The 18,632-nt window shown below is 40.0% G+C and overlaps 1 protein-coding gene across 1 annotated transcript in view; it reads left to right on the plus strand.

The window, feature by feature from the left end:
- CMKLR2 (chemerin chemokine-like receptor 2) overlaps nucleotides 1-16,445 on the plus strand; it is a 37,823-nt gene extending 21,378 nt beyond the window's left edge. Inside the window, exon 2 of the mRNA XM_015240052.3 lies at nucleotides 14,046-16,445. Coding sequence (XP_015095538.1) covers nucleotides 14,074-15,087 — 1,014 coding nt within the window. The 5' untranslated portion in view covers nucleotides 14,046-14,073 and the 3' untranslated portion in view covers nucleotides 15,088-16,445. The remainder of the gene's footprint in view (nucleotides 1-14,045) is intronic.
- Nucleotides 16,446-18,632: the final 2,187 nt, after the last annotated feature.

The following is an 18,632-nucleotide window of genomic DNA, read 5'->3' on the forward strand; positions in this document are numbered from 1 at the left end:
ACAGTGCAGATATATGCCCACATCCATCCTTTCTCATGAACCGCCATACTAATGACCTTTAGAAGGTCGCTTTTATTTTCCTCGAGTACCAGACCTGTTTCAGAGGCAAGGTGAGTGATATCAAATATGGGAGAAAGAAATTAAATACATTGAAATTATTTACTGAATATCAACTGTGTTCAGAACCAGTCTGCAAAATAATATAGCTGAGGTCTCAGAAGTGGTTCTTCCCTCACATTCCTACCACTGGTCAGAGAGTAAGTAAATGGAAAAGATGCCATAATATAAAATGAGCTAAGACTAAAGAAATGAGCTCTTAAAATATAGTCATATGTTTTATCATTTTATCACTTACCAGTATCTTTTCCTCCATCCTTCCCTCCTTCCCTCCCCCCCCCCCCCTTCCTCCTCCCTTCTTTCCTTCCTTCCCTCCCTTGTCGGTCAAGGAAAGAAGAGGAGAAAATAAAAAGGAGTTTGGGCTATACACACAAATGCTGTCTCTCCCTGCCTTCTCATTATGCAAACTTAAATACGAAAAACTGGTCGGGCAGTGGAGGTCTGTTTCTTCTTCAGTTCTATAGCTGTTTTAGGCGCTGCTGCATGTTTATCATCTTTTCTCACAGATGTTACATTTTATGAAATGTGACTCATCAGGGTGGTACATCTTTAGATGGAAATAAATCTCTGAGGGATGGATGATTACACAAGTCTGGTTCACACAAAACCTGAAATATTTGAAGAGAATATTTCCTGGGGGAAAAAAGGCAACAAGACTTTGCTGTACTTAAATGAATCAGCAAGACCGATGATTTCAAATCTGTTCTTTTCTCTGAAGGGAATGAGGGAGGGACAGTATTCTTGTTTGGGGAGGTTTTGTTTTCATTTGCAAAATGTTTTTAATTTGTGTGGGCTTTTAGTTTTGAACTTTGGCCCATATTTTTGTTCCAGTGTTCAAAAAACAATTTACTAGAAGACATTTTTTGAATACCCATTCTGTACAAAGCACTGGATTTGGGGCTACTGGGAGGCATCGAAGGTAATAAAAGAGCTAGATTACTTTGTCCTGCCATCTTTGAGCTTCTCGTCAAAGTTTAAATGTCACCTGTATTTTTCAGATTGGGCACCTGGGGTCCCAAGTGGGAAGGTGACTCGTCTAAAATAATGCAGCTAATGGATGACGTGCAGAACAAAAACTTAGAATCATCTCTCCTGAGCTCCAGTGCTCTTTCAACATACCAGACTACTTAGTACTGTGTACGTCAGTAGGGTCAAGTGTCATAGCACGGTTGGAATTAGAGTGAGGTTATTGAGACAAAATATTAACAGGCATCAAAAATCTCAGTAATCAAAATAAATGCCAAAAAAAAGAAAAGAAAAGAAAAGAAAAAATCCATGCTGAATAAAATGTCAAAAAATTTGAGATAAAGTCGGGGTCTGACCTTGTACTTGCATGACCCAGTCTCACTTGCCTCACCCCAATCTTAGCTGTATGCCATACAGTCTTAACTTGTGGGTGGACCAAGAGGGAAAGCCAGCCAAAAAATATCTCTGTGGCTGGAATAATTGTAAAGCAATCCTGAAAGGAATAGACTGAGGTGTCCAGATGTTCAGAGATGGATCACAAATGATCCACAGTAGTGTACTGAGATAAAATAGCTCTCATTTTGTTTTAATAAGCCTCCTGAGGACCACAGAGGGAAAAACTGGAGATGTGACAGTAGATCATGCTGACCTCTAGGGGGCGCTGCTCCCATGATGAACCCTGTTCCCCTCAAGGGCTCTTGCAGGATAGAAGACAAAATGGAGTGCTCAGGGCCTCACAGTGAGGTTTGGTTGGAGGGCTTTGTTTGGAACTAGAAACTGGGTTAAATTTTTCTTCCTCTTTTAGATTGTCTTCTCTTATCCAAGTCCTACGCCTGAAATACTAATCCAGGACCTACATATGCATCATTTGAAAGTATCTTTGCCCTTAGTTAGCCAAGAAGAAATCACGGTGGGGTCCTGGAGGAAGGGAGAGGCTCTGGGGCAAATGCAGTCCAGATGCGGTCCAGTTCACCAAGAGGGGACATGAGACTTAACCTGCCATAGAGCAGTAAAGAATATGCATTTGCCAGAATGTCCTCAGAATCTAGCTGTCATGGCTGGATGGGGGTTGGTTTAGGTTCCTGATCTGGTCACTTAATTCTTCACTTTTCCACATTTGTAGTAACTTTTAACAGCAGAGTCAGAACCAGGCCCCAAAATAGAATAGATTCTGGGTAAATGTGGGCCTCTGACAACAGCGCTAATGTATAGCCACTGTTCTCACAAGCTGGTTCCACTGACCCTGGAGGTGAGGGTGGGTGGTGAGGAGTAGTGAGAAAGGGTTTAGGAAAGAACCAAAATAACTTTCTTTTTCTTTTATTGTTCTGAGCTGTGTCCTGTCTAGTCTTCCTCATTTGCAGGGAAGAGTGGTTTATTTTTGTTTTGTTTTTCTTTGTTCAGCCACAGGGACAGCTCTTGAAAAGGAAAGAAGAATTATTCTGTCAATTCAGTGTCACTCTCAGAAACTACAGTTTTAAGCACTCTTGAGAAAGAATTATTGTGCTCTAGGTGCCTAGAGGGTAAGAAGTTGGGCATTTCCATTTAAATAAATAAATAAATAAACCTAATTACCACCCTCTCAAAAAACAAACAAACAAAAAACAAAGAAACAAAAAAAAGAAAATAAGGGCTCAAAAATAATATCTATTGTCATAGATTCTTGCCCGTCATGGATGATGATAAAGGCCCCCTTCATGCAGGCCTTCTGCCTTCTTGAGTATCCCCACCAGCAGCCATTCCTGCTGTGTTTGAACCTTGTTAGTGGCCACACAGTGCAATGGGTCTGTGTGTTTCATTTGTTAGATGGTAGGTTTTCAACATGCTCCACTTTGAACAGCTACAAGATCTTGGTTCTACTATGCCAAAGTTTTCCAGGCTATCATGCCAACTAGCTCCAACCTTGGAGCCACACAGAAATAAATGCCTTACTGTTTCCTCATGTTCAAGTATCTGTAAACAGCTCACAGTTTCCTTCAGTCTCCCTTTCTCACTGATCCCTTCAACCATTCCAACAGACATAATTTCAGGTCCCCTCAGTCCTTTCTTTGGCACTGCTGCTTTTTCAGTGGTCTTCTCACAATCTATTTTGCGTAGATCTGTACAAACTATACCTAGTATAGATTAACCATGACAAAGTGGAGTGCTGAGCTGCTAGCTTTACTATCATTACCATCAAATAATTAGAAGTGTTCGTGAAGTATGTCTTTAAACCATCACAAAAATGATTCTGGCACCCAACTGTTTGGTTGGCATGAGTGGGCAAGTCTTTGAACTGGTGCTTTATTTTATCTTCTGCTGCTACTTTGATCCTGCAGTCCCTCCTGGCTCCTTCTAGGTGAAAAAATGCAGAAATATTTTCAGCTGTAATGTTGCATGAATGGGAGGAAGTTCTAGAATTGCTGTCCTTCCCTCCTCTCCCTACTTTTGCCTACTGTCTGGAAAAAACATTACCATTGCTGCCCAAATTTCCTGCTTTACCAAGTTCATTTACTATCTCTCTGGAGGATGAATAGTATTGTTTTGTGGCATGGCTGCAACTTCAATGTATTTTGCAAATTACTTAAGTATTGTTCCTTCTCCTTTAGGAGACCAGCCTTCTCTTTCTTTTAGAGACGAAATAATCTTGATACAAATTGAAATAAGCATATAATAGCTACCAATTCAGTTTCTATCCTAAACTGGGTATTCCTCCTAGATTTCCATAAATGTCATTGACAGTATGCGACTAAGAACCAAAACGTCTTTAGTGCCAAGTAGTGATGAAACAGAAAACAAGTATATTATGGTAGTAGTACATACTTCTACTACGTGTCCCTGACTTTTCTGAAACATATCTTTTAAGAGACTTCAGGTCAAAATTAAAGATTCTAAAAACAGATCAACGTAGTCATGTTCAAACTTATTTTTTTCTTTTATTGTCTAAACCGTGGGTGTTAGCTATTTATGAGAAGTTATATAATCTGGTAGGTACCCTGTTATGACTGCTGCTTCCAAAATCGATTCTTCAGTAGACATAACATTGCCCAGAAGACACTAAAAAAGATTAAAGCTTGAGTTTTGACTACATATATGGGTGAAACTATCCACAATATGAACTGAACAATTCAGATCCCCAGTAGCTATCTCATCCTAGGCCCTACAAAAACAAAGTTACAGAAATTCCATGCCATCAAGATTTCCAAATTAAGTGCCCACATCTTCCTGCTACAAAATTATTTATATACACAGAAATCCCTTTTCAAGGAAAAGGGGTTTAGGGATTTAGGGATTTCCCTCTGCTCTGACCAAGGCTTTGAAACACTTCATCATTAATGGTGGTGATTCTTTCCCAGACTCTAGATAAAATTTGGAGAAAAGTGAGATAAAAACCTAGACTGTGTTTTTTAATAAAAGGTGAATAAATAGCGTTTTTTTTTTTCCAGAGGAAGAGAAATGTGCTTTACAGCATTCTAATTTCTCACCCTTCTTGGACAGATTTGGGGCTAATAATGGCATCTGGGGCCTAGACACAAGGATCCCCCAACTTCCTTCAGAAGGAAGGCATCTAATATTGTGAGTTCCATACAGATTCAATATCTTTCAAAATAGAAAGCACACAAAACAAAACGAGTTTTAAAATCTCTAATTAAGTCTTCTCACTCTTCTCTTGAAGTAACACAAAGACATCCCTTAATCTTTCTACCTTCCTTCCACCTTCCTCCACTGTGTACTGCTTTTAGTTTTAAACTGGTAGTAATCAGTAGCTAGAATTATTGAGCTTGCTGTGTGTGCCAGGCACTGAGCTAACCACTTTCTGAGGATTTCCTTAGGTGATCATCACAGCAACCCTCTGAGTTAGATCTGTTACTACTTCCACTTTACAAATGAGGAGACTGAGGTTTCTGGGTAGTGGGTGATTTGTCTAAGATTCCACAGCCAGGAAGAGGTTGGACTGGGATTTGAAGGCAGGGATTCTGATTCCAGAGGCTGTAGACCACTTTATGGCCCGATATTTAAATTATACCCATGTATTAATTAAAGTCTTGCAAAGGAATTAAGCCTGAAAGTTTCTCCCTGACCCATGGTTAATCATTCACTCTGTTTTCCCCCAGTGATCGACAGAGCCAAACAGATTGTACAAATCAGGACATTAACTTCTGGGTAGAGCTTTAAATCAACTGGTACATAAGTAGGCATTGACCTTTCAAATATATGCTGTGTCCTCTTAAACTGGCCAAGTGAAGCATGGGGGTTAGACATGCAAATCAGACTGCAAGTGCCTTTGATCCCAGCAGAATGGAAATAGCTATCATTTCATGTCCACTTGATTTAATTGTATTTTTTGGTAAAGAAAAAATTTTCTTTCCCAACTCCAATGCCTTTAAAACTGAATAAAACATTTGTATGCCTGAAATTAGTTAGTTTTTTTAACCCAAGTTTGATTTTCAATGCCAACTCAATAAAAAAAAGTTATACTCAGTTTATCTAAGCTTCTGAAAGATTCTATTAATTTCCTAAATGAATGTCTTTCAAATATGTCTCCCTCATCTCTATTCTAACTCTCATTGCCTAAGGCTCTTCCGTCTTTGACTTCAGTTGTGGCAGTGTTCTCCCAAACTGCTACCAGATGATCTTTACAAAAACAAAAATTCAATATTGCCACTCCCTGCTACAAGCATTATTTGCTCCCAGTTGACAATGCAATAAATCCAAATGCTTAAGCATGACACTCAAACACCTTCATGACCAAAACACTCCTTTTTTTTGTTGTGTCTTTTCCAGCCAAACCGAAATACTTCCATTTATCCTAATGCAGCAAAGAGTATTGCCATTTGTCTTAATGTATGCAACTAAGCATGGGAGCTACAGATAGGCAAGATGCTTCTCTAGTCAAGTATAGGCTATGCTAGCGCTTGGGGTGGAAATGTGCAATCTGACAATCCCGCTCTACCACCCGCCAACCCCAGGAACCAGCAATATCACACTCAGCCTTCAACTTCTATTTAAAACCTCCCTTGCTTCCCTTGGGTGAATAAACAGGGAATCTTTATGAAATACTGCTACGCCCCAACATCTTCCAAGCAGTGATTATTCATCCAAAGGGTGGCAAAATATTCCACTGGTGCCAAACATCTTGAGCACAATCTGGGGTGTGGTATCAAGTTTATATTTGATAGTTAGTGGAAAATACTGAGCAATGATCTCAGATAACCCCATGCCCTCAAACACATACACACAGATATGCTTTTCAGATAAAAATCTCTCTTCTCTAAGCAGACAGCCCTTGAAAAATAAAATTTGCTGACCATGTGTGTTCGCTGGTTATGGTTTTCACCAGAGAGTTTCTCTTTCATGTCTGTTGATTCTTTTTTCATAAAAAATGTCTAGTTTTTTTTCTTCCTTTTAAAATGACATCACTTTATTTTTATTTTATTTAATTTTTGGTGAGGGGGGACGTAATTAGGTTTATTTATTTTTCAGTGGCGATACTAGGGACTGAACCCAGGACCTGGTGCCTGCTAGGCACACACCCTACGACTGAGCTATACCCCACCCACCATTAATTCTTTCTACTCATTCCTGTCATCCAATCAGAAGCAGAGTACAGGTTCCCTCAAGGGCCCCTATGGTTTTGACAGGAGATACATTTCACGGGAGATACATTCTTGAGTTCTTTTTTACCAGAGTGTATGGGGAACTCCATGAAGGCAATCCATACAGACAGCAGTCAGTGACACCAATTCCTTCTCTCTGTTTAAAGCAGATTCGAGCCTAACTTTTCTTAAGATTCTGTTAGGTATACATTTTTGCAGTGGTCCATGAAAACCCAGCTCACTCAACAATATGGAACTAAATTAAACCCCTCTGTAATCACCAAATATTCTGCCAGAAGGAATCTCTGTATTTCGTCAGGGTAGATAAAAAAATGTTTCCCTCTACAACCAAGCTTCATTTAAAACCACATTTAAAAGTTTAGTGATACACATTTCCACCAGATGTCCTTTCCCCAAATCATCTGGATTTTATAGACTATTTATCATGACACTTTCTGCCAGAGCTCTTCCAGTGAAATCTACTTATTCAGGAAAGACTTTCAGCTTTATCACCAATTAAGTCTGCATAGATCAGAAACCAGTTTGTTTAATTCAGTAACTAGTTCTGTGCTCCTGGACTAGACGTGTGTCACTTGTGTGTTGAAGTAAGTGTAACCCAGGAATCTGATAACGTGGGTCCCCACAGCAGCTGAATCCCTGCAGTAAACATGCTTCTTCACATTCTTCGGAAACTAAACCACAAATTTCCGGGATGCTTCTCCAAACTTCGCTTCTCACCAAGTGTTTTTCACACATTTCTGATAGACTTGGGTAGACCTGCTTATATGCATGTCCACAGTACAGCTTAACACTTACTTCAGTGCTACTCGAAAGATTTAAGATCATGTAGGACTTTATTAGCCTTTATTTGAGTCAGAATTATTTATTTGCCTTTCAGCAGCACATATGGTTTAAAAAAAAAATACAGTAGCTATTTCCTCTTTTCAGTCAAGTATAAAAGCTCCATCCTGGCATCGCTATTGTGCTCCTCCAAGCACTTCCAAACTGAGAAAAATATATGCTGTCTCAATGGAAAGTCACTGCCAGCCAAGACAGCTTGACTCTTCCTGTTTAATAAATGACAATGTTTCCTTTAAACCTGGATTTAAAGACCTAAATCTTCATTTCTGGTTACTGCCTAACAAGGCTTTTTCTGTTGCCCAGACATCCTTCCAGTTTCACCTCTGAGTCTTCATTCACATCCTCCCATCACTTCTCAAAAACACGTAAACATGTATATATATGCACAGATATACATGTGAATGTGTATATATTTATAGCCATATGGTTAAACTGAGGACAAATTTCCCCATAGTTTCTTTCTGAATCTCTTTTTGTCCATTTCTCTATCTCACCAAGAAAAAACAGGTAAGTATACACAGCATGATTAATGATACAGCAGAATATCAGTTATTATGAGTTTAAAAATATGTTATTTTGGTGGGGAGGGGAGGTAATTAGGTTTTTTTGTTTATTTATTTAAAAAAAATTTTAACAGAGGTACTGGGAATTGAACATAGGCCATTGTGCATGCTAAGCACTAACTACCACTGAACTAAACCACCCCCTAAAATTATATGTTCTTATAAGTAGACCCTTGAGTTTAAATTGGCAGAAATTCCCAAGGCAGTAAGATTTCTTTATAGGCCACCTTTTTCCTTTGAGATTGCAGATATTATCTTGAGATTGCATTATCACACTTTATTTGCACTCTCACATGTATACAGTTTTATTTTGTTCAGCAGTTTTATTTCTTACTATATACAAGGCATAGCATTAGCACAAATTGCAAATTCAAGAGCTGACAGTATCCTGGAAAGTGTCATAAATGAGTGATCTGGAAGCGGGGGTGACTGTGACAAATCAGAGAGTACATACTTTGTCTAAAGAGGAATGCAAATGCTGCTGTAGGAAATACAGACCCATTATTAACAGATGTTGTAAATTATTAAGAGAAGCTAAAAATTGGAATCTTTTTGTGAAGTCCATTTATGTTTAACTATTAGCGTCTACATCAAACATTTTTAACACCTTTTCAACCAAATTAAACACACAGACCAACAGCTTGCAACCTCTGTGACCCACATTTGGTTGGTAGGGGGTAGAGCAGACCAGGCCAAGGCAGGACTCCAAGATGAGAGAGCTCCTGGGAAGATAAGTGTGCTCCTAGGAAATGAGCGGATTCAGCAGCAGGGGAGAAGAAGGGAGTTCAGGCTGAGCTCAGCATGCGTAGATCAGAGTTTCTTAGCTTTGGCTTCCTTGACTTTTGGGTAAGATAATTCTTTGTTGTGCGGGGCTGTCTGTTACAGGATGCTTAGCAGCATCCCTGGTTTCTACCCACTAGATATCAGTAACGTTTTCCCTGTTATCCCCCATCCCTTGTGGTGACAATCAGCAATGTCTCTAAGACATTGCCAGATAGCCCCTGGGAGGCAAACTTGTCCTGGGTTGAGAACCACTGGTACAGATCTCGGTGATATTAAAGGCTGGGAACCGGTGTCAGAGCAATGCCTCCTGGGGTGGTGGTGAGTAGTCTGGTCGAGGTGGGAGAGAAGCATGGATCCTCCCAGAGAGCAAAAGAGCAGGGTCATGGAGATGTGATAACAGATGTTAGTGTTCTCCAGAGGACCAAAGGTCTAGCAGTCCTGGGAGCAAGGACTAGGAACCTGGGAGCAAGGACTAGGAACAAGGCAGTAACCCAGTTACCCGAATCAGAGAATAAAGTAGAAGGAGAACCGTGGATCAGGATGGCTGCCAAGTTATACTTTGAATGAGGAACATAGTGAATTCAAGTCTGGGGCAGAGCAGAGCTTACAGACAAGAGCTGAAAGACTCAAGCTGTGGGGATTAGAGTAATGAAGAGGCAGGAACATAGGGATCTTCTACCCAAAGATGGCTGGAAGCAGGATGAGGGCCCTTCTTTTATCAGGGAATTTACTCACTATGGCCTCTGGAGAACCAGGATCTTTGTTACAACTCCAAAGAATAGCTCTGGTTCTAGGTGCTGATCCATTATTTCACCTTTTTTAACCACGGCCCTCCCTGGTAACTCTAGCCAAATCCCAATAGAGTCAGGAACTTGTCCATAGCATTATTTCCTGGAGAAAAAGGAGTTGCCTCAATTCTTACAGTCAATTTCCTATAGCCATTGGAAGAAGGCTAAAATGAGGACCTGTGGAGAGGCCCCTGGGCAGCATTAAATCTTCTGGTTGCCTCCCTGGGACCAAGGGGCCAGTCATTCTCAGAGGCTAACTCCAAGTTTCTATTTCCATTTTAATGTGTAGCCTCTTCCTTCACTGTCGAAAAGCTCGAAGTTGTCAAAGAGTTTGCCTGTCCCAGGGGTCACAAGTTTATAGATGGGCTGAATATGGCCCACAATTGTTTTGCTTTAATACAGGAGTTTAGAAGTTGGAAACTTTTCACATTAAAAATATAGATAATCAGCCATTGTTCAAAAACTCTGGCAACACTAAGCCCTCATTTCCCGCATGGAACCAGTTGGCTAGAACTGAGTAGCTGCTCTCCACTGAAAGCAAGTAAACACCCAAATCCCATTGTCTCCCCCGGCTTGGACTATTGCACCCATTAAACTTACCTGCCCCTGGGATATTTGAATTATGAGATAAAGGACAGAGGACGTTTAAAAGTCTGCCCAGATAACATAGGCCTGTTATCGTCACAACACAAGATCTGCCCCCTCATTTCCTTAGACAGTAGGAGCCTTACCAGCCCACCATAGTCAGTTGCAAAAACTCCCGTATATTCTGTCTCCATGGCCAAAGGGTATTTCTTAAATGGTTCCCTGACCCTTGTTGGGAAAAGAGAGATCCTCCCCACAAAGCCAGCTTCTTCCTCTTTGTGTTCTTCCTAAGGGAAGCTCCCCTCTCTCTTCCAGAAGCCATGACCATTGTTAAGAGTAGCTCCTACTTCAAGCATTTCTTGTAACTTCTTTTCATCGGAGGTAAACACTGCCAACCTCCACCACAGTGCTTAAAGGTAAGGCCTAGAGAAGCTATAGTAGTTAGGATACAGATTCAGCTGCTTTAACAAAAGCCCAAAAGAATGGGAGGGGGGTGTGGAACTTTTCTCACTTAGTAATGCAGAAGGAGGTGGTCCGGAGAAGTAGGGCAGCTCTGCTCCGTGAGGTCATCCAGGGACTTCAGCTCCTATCTTATGAAAAATCATGTTTTCCTCGTCCATATGGTACATGATGGCTCATCCCTGCATCCTCATTCAGCCAATGAGAAGAAGAGAAAAAGGGTAGGGGAAGGCCTGAGACCCTGGCATAGAATGAAGTGGTCAGAGCAATTTGTGTTGCATGTACAAGACAGGGACTGCCTAAGTTTGTCAACATACCACCAGAATCGAAGCAAGAGGCATGGAACAGATTCTCACTGGTAGCCCTTGGAAGGAAACAACCTTGCCTACACTTTGACTGCAGATTTCTCCAGACTTTGAGACAGTAAATATCTGTTATTTTAAGCCACCCAGTTTAGAGTGCTTTAGAACAACAGCAGCCCTAAAAAACTAATACATTAGTCTCTAGATACTTGGGTAGGTCGAAGTAAGGTTTGGAAACGTAATTCAATCTGGAGGTGACTGTAAACTCTAAAGCAATATACAAGCAAGGTATAATTAAGAATATACCCTCAAGGGTTAACTATGTCTGGCCAAGGATTTGGTAGGAGAGTTGCTGAATTCTGCCTTACTTCTCTCTTTTCTCCATCCCACTCCACCCTCTCAACATTACACAGCACACAAAAACATCTGCTCCAAGTCTCGGGGAATTCCTAGCTTATATTTCCTGTGAAGAATTCAGCTGGGCAGAATTCAGCTCCTCTTGAAGATCTTTCTTCTTCAAGCCTGAGCTGGTCCTTGCAGCTGATCTACTCATCTGCTTTCTGGAAGACTAGGAACTTCTCTGGTACAGGGCTTTCTGTTGGAAGGGATTCTGTTCAGAAAGATCACTCATCCTTAAGGTACCTCCCCCCGCCCACGAGAATTGGGAAGAGGGGTGGCTGGTATCCCGCAGCAGACTCTGTGATCATTCTGACCCAGCAGGGTCAGCAGTGACATTAGAAGGGGAAGTCTCCTGACTTGGTGAGGATAGTGGTTGGGCGATTAGAGGTCCTCCGTTGGCTTCTCTATGTTTGGGGAATGAGGTTCCATCTACCCACTACTTAGGGTTTTGTAAGGTGATTTAGGTCCATTTGGCTTCAGAATTGCTAATAGCCTAAAAGAACAGGTCAGAGGCACCAGGAAGGTAAAGTGTCCTAGTTTATAGGTAGAAAACGAAGATTATGGGGACTATGTTGGAAAGGACTTGACACAGAGGAGGATCAGCCACCCAGAAGGAGTGGAGAGGGCAGAGGACGACCCCAGACCTGAAAGAAAAGGGCAGCAAGAAAGAAGCCAATCCTTGCTCACTGAAGTAGGACACATGAAGGAAAGGACCTGTTGACAAGGAACAAGGCAAGATCTTGGGGATAGAACTGTGGGTCGAGGTCAGAGAGATTCTGGCAATGACAGTGATTTACAGGTAATCTCTTAACTGAGGCTTTAAAATTACATTTGGTTCTGAACAGGATTCATCGTAGCACAGTGGATCATTTTCTGAGCACACGTGAAGCATCTGTGATACATTAAGCCCTGTGGGATACAGAGATGACAGTTATCCTCAAGGAGTTCACAGTTTGGTAGGGCTGAAATCAAAGACAAATCAATGGCAGAATAGCGTGTGAAGTACAGTAAGAGAAGTATGACAAAAGAGGGGAACGCTGCAGTGATTAAGAGCTCAGGATCTGGGTTCAACAGATTTGAGTTTAGATCTAATTATAGGTTGTGTGACACTGGGAAGTCACCAAGCTTCTCCAAGTGTCAGTATGTTTTCTTGTGAGTAGGAATAATAGTACTTACCCACTTTATATGATTCTTGCAAGGATTAATTAGATCATATATGCCTGGCACCTAGTAAATTCCCAATACATTGACTATTGTGTTTATTATTATTATTATTATTATTATTATTATTATTATTATTATTATTATTATTATTATTGTATTATAATTATCTGGGGGAAGATAATGTCAGGAAAAGTTTCCAAGAAAAGTGGCATTTGAGCTGAATATTGAAAAATAAAGAGAAGTTGGCTAGGTCTGGGGTTGGGAGGATGCTAATGAATTGCTTTTGTTTTTAACTATGCCCTGCTAGATTCTTCAAATGATTTTAGTGTTAGTTGAATTGAGTTTGAAATGGCTGTGAGCAACACAAGATGTTTTGACCTCTTCATTGTAACCCTACTATAATCCTTTCAAATCTTACGTATTTGCCCCATTAATGATTGTAGCTCCATAAAATGAATATAACTATTAGTCTTTTTTTCTACTTGATTTTGAACACTCCAGATAGAAATAACAGAATAAAATTGATGAAGCTGGAATTGCACCCAGTAAACTTTGTTTTGATTGAAAAATTGACATCCAAGTCTTCTTAACCCAGGAAAACTGGACTTGATAAGAGGGGGAAAAAAAAGGCCACACCAAAAAAACTTACTTTGAGTGAAATTATAAGAGATAACATTTGGTATGGTCAAAAATAAGCAAAATAAAACTGAAACTGAATAGTAGGTCAAAGCTTTGTTGTAAATATAGAAAAGAATTAATTCAAATTAATTCAAGACAAAGGAATTTCAGTAAAGTAAAAATTTTAATAAAGCTTTCCCACACTCTGTTGGAAATTAATATAGAAATTAAGTGGCCATAGTTAAATTTATTCCAAAAGGTATCTTTTCGTTGAAAAACCTCCCATAGTGATATAATTCTGGTGGACATGTTTGCATTCATAAACATAGAATCAAAACACTCATAAGTGCAAAATAGTGGCTCAAAATCTCCAGTGGTTGCCTATGACATTCAGGTGGATGAGCCAAGGAAGCAATTGGAACTCTGTCTAGAGCTTAAGATATCGGGATACAAATAAGAATTTTGAAGTTATCACCACGTAAGTCTTAATCTGTTTTCTTTTGCTCCTTCCGTAAAATAACAACAAGTAGTAAGAACCTAATAAATATTTGTTGAATGTTAGATGCTCTCTAGTTAGTCCTAAGCCATTATGAACAGAGATAGGAACTGCACCTGCAGAGTCAATCATTTTAATTTACCACTTACTTAATACTTTACAAAAATAAACTCTCACAGCATTGAGAATAATTATAGTGAAATTTAGGTCTCCAAGAGTTGGACATCTAGAGCGTAATCACAGGTCCTACCAAGAAATATACTATTATCAGCTCATACGATGCAGTATTTTCATTCTTTTTTTTATCATTCGCTGAACATTTCTTCTTCTTTTAAAAGTTGTTTTCTTTCTTTTGAAATTTGCTTCTATAGATTTTTTCTTTCTGCACTTAGCAAGGTCATGGAAGATCTAGAGGAAACATTATTTGAAGAACTTGAGAACTACTCCTATGTCCTGGAATATTACTCCCCAGAGACTGATTTGGAGGAGAATGCACACCTGGGGATCGTTCACTGGGTCTCCCTGGTGTTATACTGTTTAGCATTTGTTCTGGGCATTCCAGGAAATGCCATCGTCATTTGGTTCACGGGATTCAAGTGGAAGAAGACAGTCACCACTCTCTGGTTCCTCAATCTGGCCATTGCAGATTTCATTTTTCTTCTCTTCCTGCCCCTGTACATCTCTTACGTGGCCATGAATTTCCACTGGCCCTTTGGCATCTGGTTGTGCAAGGCCAATTCCTTCATTGCCCAGTTGAACATGTTTGCCAGTGTTTTTTTCCTGACAGTGATCAGCCTGGACCGCTATATCTACTTGATCCATCCTGTCTTATCTCATCGGCACCGGACCCTAAGGAACTCTCTGATTGTTATTATATTCGTTTGGCTTTTGGCTTCACTCATAGGTGGTCCAGCCCTATTCTTCCGGGACACTCTGGAGTTCAATAACCACACTCTTTGCTATAACAATTTCCACAAGCATGATCCTGACCTCACGTTGATGAGACACCACCTTCTGACCTGGCTGAAATTTATTATTGGGTACCTCTTCCCTTTGCTAACAATGAGCATTTGCTACTTGTGTCTCATCTTCAAGGTGAAGAAGCGAAGCATCCTGATCTCCAGTAAGCATTTCTGGACCATCCTGGCAGTGGTCGTGGCCTTTTTGATTTGCTGGACCCCTTATCATCTGTTTAGCATTTGGGAACTCACGATTCACCACAATAGCTATTTCCACCAAGTGCTGGAGGCCGGAATCCCCCTCTCCACTGGCTTGGCATTCCTCAATAGTTGCTTGAACCCCATCCTTTATGTCTTAATTAGTAAGAAGTTCCAAGCACGCTTTCGCGCCTCCGTTGCTGAGATACTGAAATATACGCTGTGGCACAGTGAGCGAACAGCTCAAGAACTCTGAAGCCAAGAATCCGTGTCTCCTGGAAACAGCCCAGTGAATTCTTCCTCTTCCAGAAATCAGTGTCCAGCTTTTGTGTGGATCCCCTGACAGATGCTTTCAGATTATTTGGCTCCAAGATATAAAGCTCACTATATCTTTTTATTGTTTTTGGTCATTTTATCGGCATTGCATTTTTCTGTGGATATAAGACATAAGAAGGATCTTCAATTTTTTTTTTTCTGCAGCTTATCTGGGCTATTCTTGCTAAATATAACACAGTGGATTAATCAACACTATTATTTTTTTCAATTTTAATGACTTTTTTTTTACATTTTTTATTGAGTTATAGTCATTTTACAATGTTGTGTTAAATTCCAGTGTAGAGCACAATTTTTCAGTTATACATGAACATACATATATTCATTGTTTAATGACTTTTTAAAAAGACTAATTTTGAAAATATAAAAATAATCTGTGCTTAAGCTCACTTTAATTTTGCACCAGGAACCTGTTAGACCTATCCTTAAAATGTGACATATGTACTTAATTTCTTTATTTCATGTAATCTGTGTATGAGCATGTATGAATTAGAGTAATAGTTGGCTATAGTAGTTTAAAATTGTTCCAGTTAACAATGAATGCTTAGTAAGCTGCCCCCAAATGGAGTTGCTTAAAATAACACTTTATTATTATAATATCTTACAATTCTAGGGATCAGGAATTTAAATAAGGCACAGAAGGGAGGTTCGCCTCCCTACTTCACAGTATGTGGAGCCTCAGCTGGACTGGGATGACCCAACTGGCTGAAGTCTGGAACAGCTGGGGACTAGCTGAGATGCTCTCTTCCCTTCCCCCTCTTCTCCTCCCCTTCACTCTCCCCACTCCTTTCCCTCCTCTGCCTTCTCCTTCTCTTGGGTATTCTGGCATGGCACCTCAGGGTAGCCAGACTTCTTATGCGTCAATTTAGGGCTCTAAGTGCCCAAGATGGAAATTTTTACTCCCCTTAAGGGCTCTGCCAGACACTGGCACAATGTCACTTCCACTGTACAGCATTGGTCAAAGCAGTCCCAGGCCAGCTCAGATTCAAGGGAATGGGATGTAGACCCTACCTCTCAGTGGGGATATATGTCCATCTTTCATCCCCCATGATATCATTTTAAATATGAACATTTTTGGAAAATTCTGGGTTTGTGCAAATATGTATAAAGTTGCTATAAACATGAAACACTGACATCCAGATAATAGATAGGCAGCCCAATATCAGAATGATTTCAGAAACAGAAAGTGTGTATGACCTACTGATAATTTCCACCTTCTATTTCTGTAACTATATTTATATAGACACCAGTGTAAGACCAATAAAACATACCCGTAAGTCAGTGACCTCTTCATTGCGTAAATCGTTTGCATTTTAGACTGAACCAGTATTTTGACTTCTATTCATTTATCCTTTTTGTAAACAGATGACGAAGAGTTACGCAGAACCATAGTAGATCAATACTGTGAGGGATGCTAAGATGCATAAGGTACTTAGATTTTAGAAAGTGAGATTAAACCTGCATAAGAACAATCCTAAAATAAGGTAGTTGGTCTTAAGTACCATAAGGGAGCCGAGAAAAGTCCAGATTGTTCAGAGAGGAAAGAGATGACCTTCAGTGTGGAGGTGAAGAAACAATGGAAACCTTTCCTTGCCATTGGGGTTTCCTAAACATCCTGCTTCTTTTCCAGGCCTCTGCTGGGACCCTTGTCTTTTATGAATATAAACTCCGCTACTCACTACAATTTTTAAAACCTATTTAATTTCCTATAATTTCTTGATTTTATTTTGGAAGTTGTTACAGAGAAGCTGTGCTATTTTTTGAATCAGTATCCTTTTTTATTTCATCTCTCAGGTTTTAGAAATGCTAATATCAGATCATTTATAGGCAGTGTTTCTTACTTTGAGTCCCATGCAACCATCAGATCCAGTTTTGGAAATTATTAGAAGAAAAAAATCTGTACAGCATAGCTCAGCCTACCCCAAGATTCTACCTTTCCCCAGCTTTCTGGTTTCTGTCACATCCTGGATAGGATAAGGGAGGCAGGAAGAGAAAGGCTCACTGTAAGTTTCCAGCCCTTTGTGCAGCCCTTAACCCTGCCCCCTCTACCACCAGGGTTTTTAATATTCCACTCTGGGGTCTCCCTTGGATAGGCTCCCAGGATCAGGAAAAAAGCTGAAGAAGAAAGAAAAAAAAGAAAAGAAAAGAGAACTGTGTAAGCTCATCCCTAGTCTGGGCAAAGAGACTCCTAAGGCTGGGGAAGAAGGAGGAAGGGTGACGAGCAGGAAGGAAGGGGGTTAAGCAACCAAGGGCAGAAGAAAATTATGGAGCAAATGGTGGTCTGGAGTTACATTTCAGGGCAGTGCTCCCTGCCCTTTTCGTTAGGAACCCGTGCAGATGTTTCTTTTTCCGCTAGGCTAAGCGGTCAGCATCTAGGGCCTGTGAGCTTTCCATCATACTTTTTTATTCTTAACAATTTTAAGTTTGAACCACCTCCCTATGGTTTTTTCTTAAGCCTTTTGTATTTTTATAGCATCTAACACAGTGATACTGAATGAGTCAGTTTTGAATTCCCACACTGTGCCCAGCCCTTGTGCTAGGGACGGCTGAAAATAAGAAAGAATCAAGGTTTCAGGGTTATTGCGATCACTTATGGAGCATGCAAAAAAAGGTGGGCTCTTATAAAAATCTTCCACTCCAACGGCAGAAACAAAAGAAAAAAAACCTCTTTCTCTATATATACTTATGCCTCTGAGCCCATTGGTTCAAAAAGTTCATTCAGTATCCTGGCTCACATGAATGTATAAGCATTGCTTATAATAGCAAAAAATCATACAGCAATTTTAAAAAATTCAGTAACTAGATTGGTTAAAATATGAGACAATGGATTATGTAGCTGTGAAAAACTAAGGAAGTCTTTTATGTACCGATACAGAATGTCCAAGATATCATCTCCCAGATATCCAAGTCTACGTCTACAGACAAAATTTACAATGCAGAAGTTTGTGTTGCACACTACAGGTAGCCCATACGTATGCTTACTAGTTCTGGAAAGATCCAAGAACCTGGTGACACTGGTTGCTTTTATGGAAGTGAATGTAAGACCTGAGGGACTGGGGGACTTCACTGTATAACCTCTTGAACTTAGAACCATGTTAATGTATTATCTCTTTATTTAAATATGACATTGAAAGATACCATTTAATGTACTTCTTATTCAAGACCATGGAGTCAAGATTTGAAGTCACATGCTTCATCATTCATTATTTTAAGATTTTTAAGACAGCTATGGTTTGAATTGACCATTCTAAATTTTTAAACTCCTTTTACTTTTAACCAAATTTTTGATAATTAATCATTAATAATTTTTAATACTTAACATCTTGGTCAAGCTATTTGGTACTCAAACCCTTTAATATGTCAGATTATGAATTATTTTTGGCTATTCACTAGTTCCATCTCCACTTCTCCATAGCATTTCTAGAAACGCCAGGTTCTCCCATTCTCCAGAAAATGAAGTGCTGCCCT

This window comes from Vicugna pacos, chromosome 5 (assembly GCF_048564905.1).
Source record: "Vicugna pacos chromosome 5, VicPac4, whole genome shotgun sequence".
NCBI lineage: Eukaryota > Metazoa > Chordata > Mammalia > Artiodactyla > Camelidae > Vicugna > Vicugna pacos.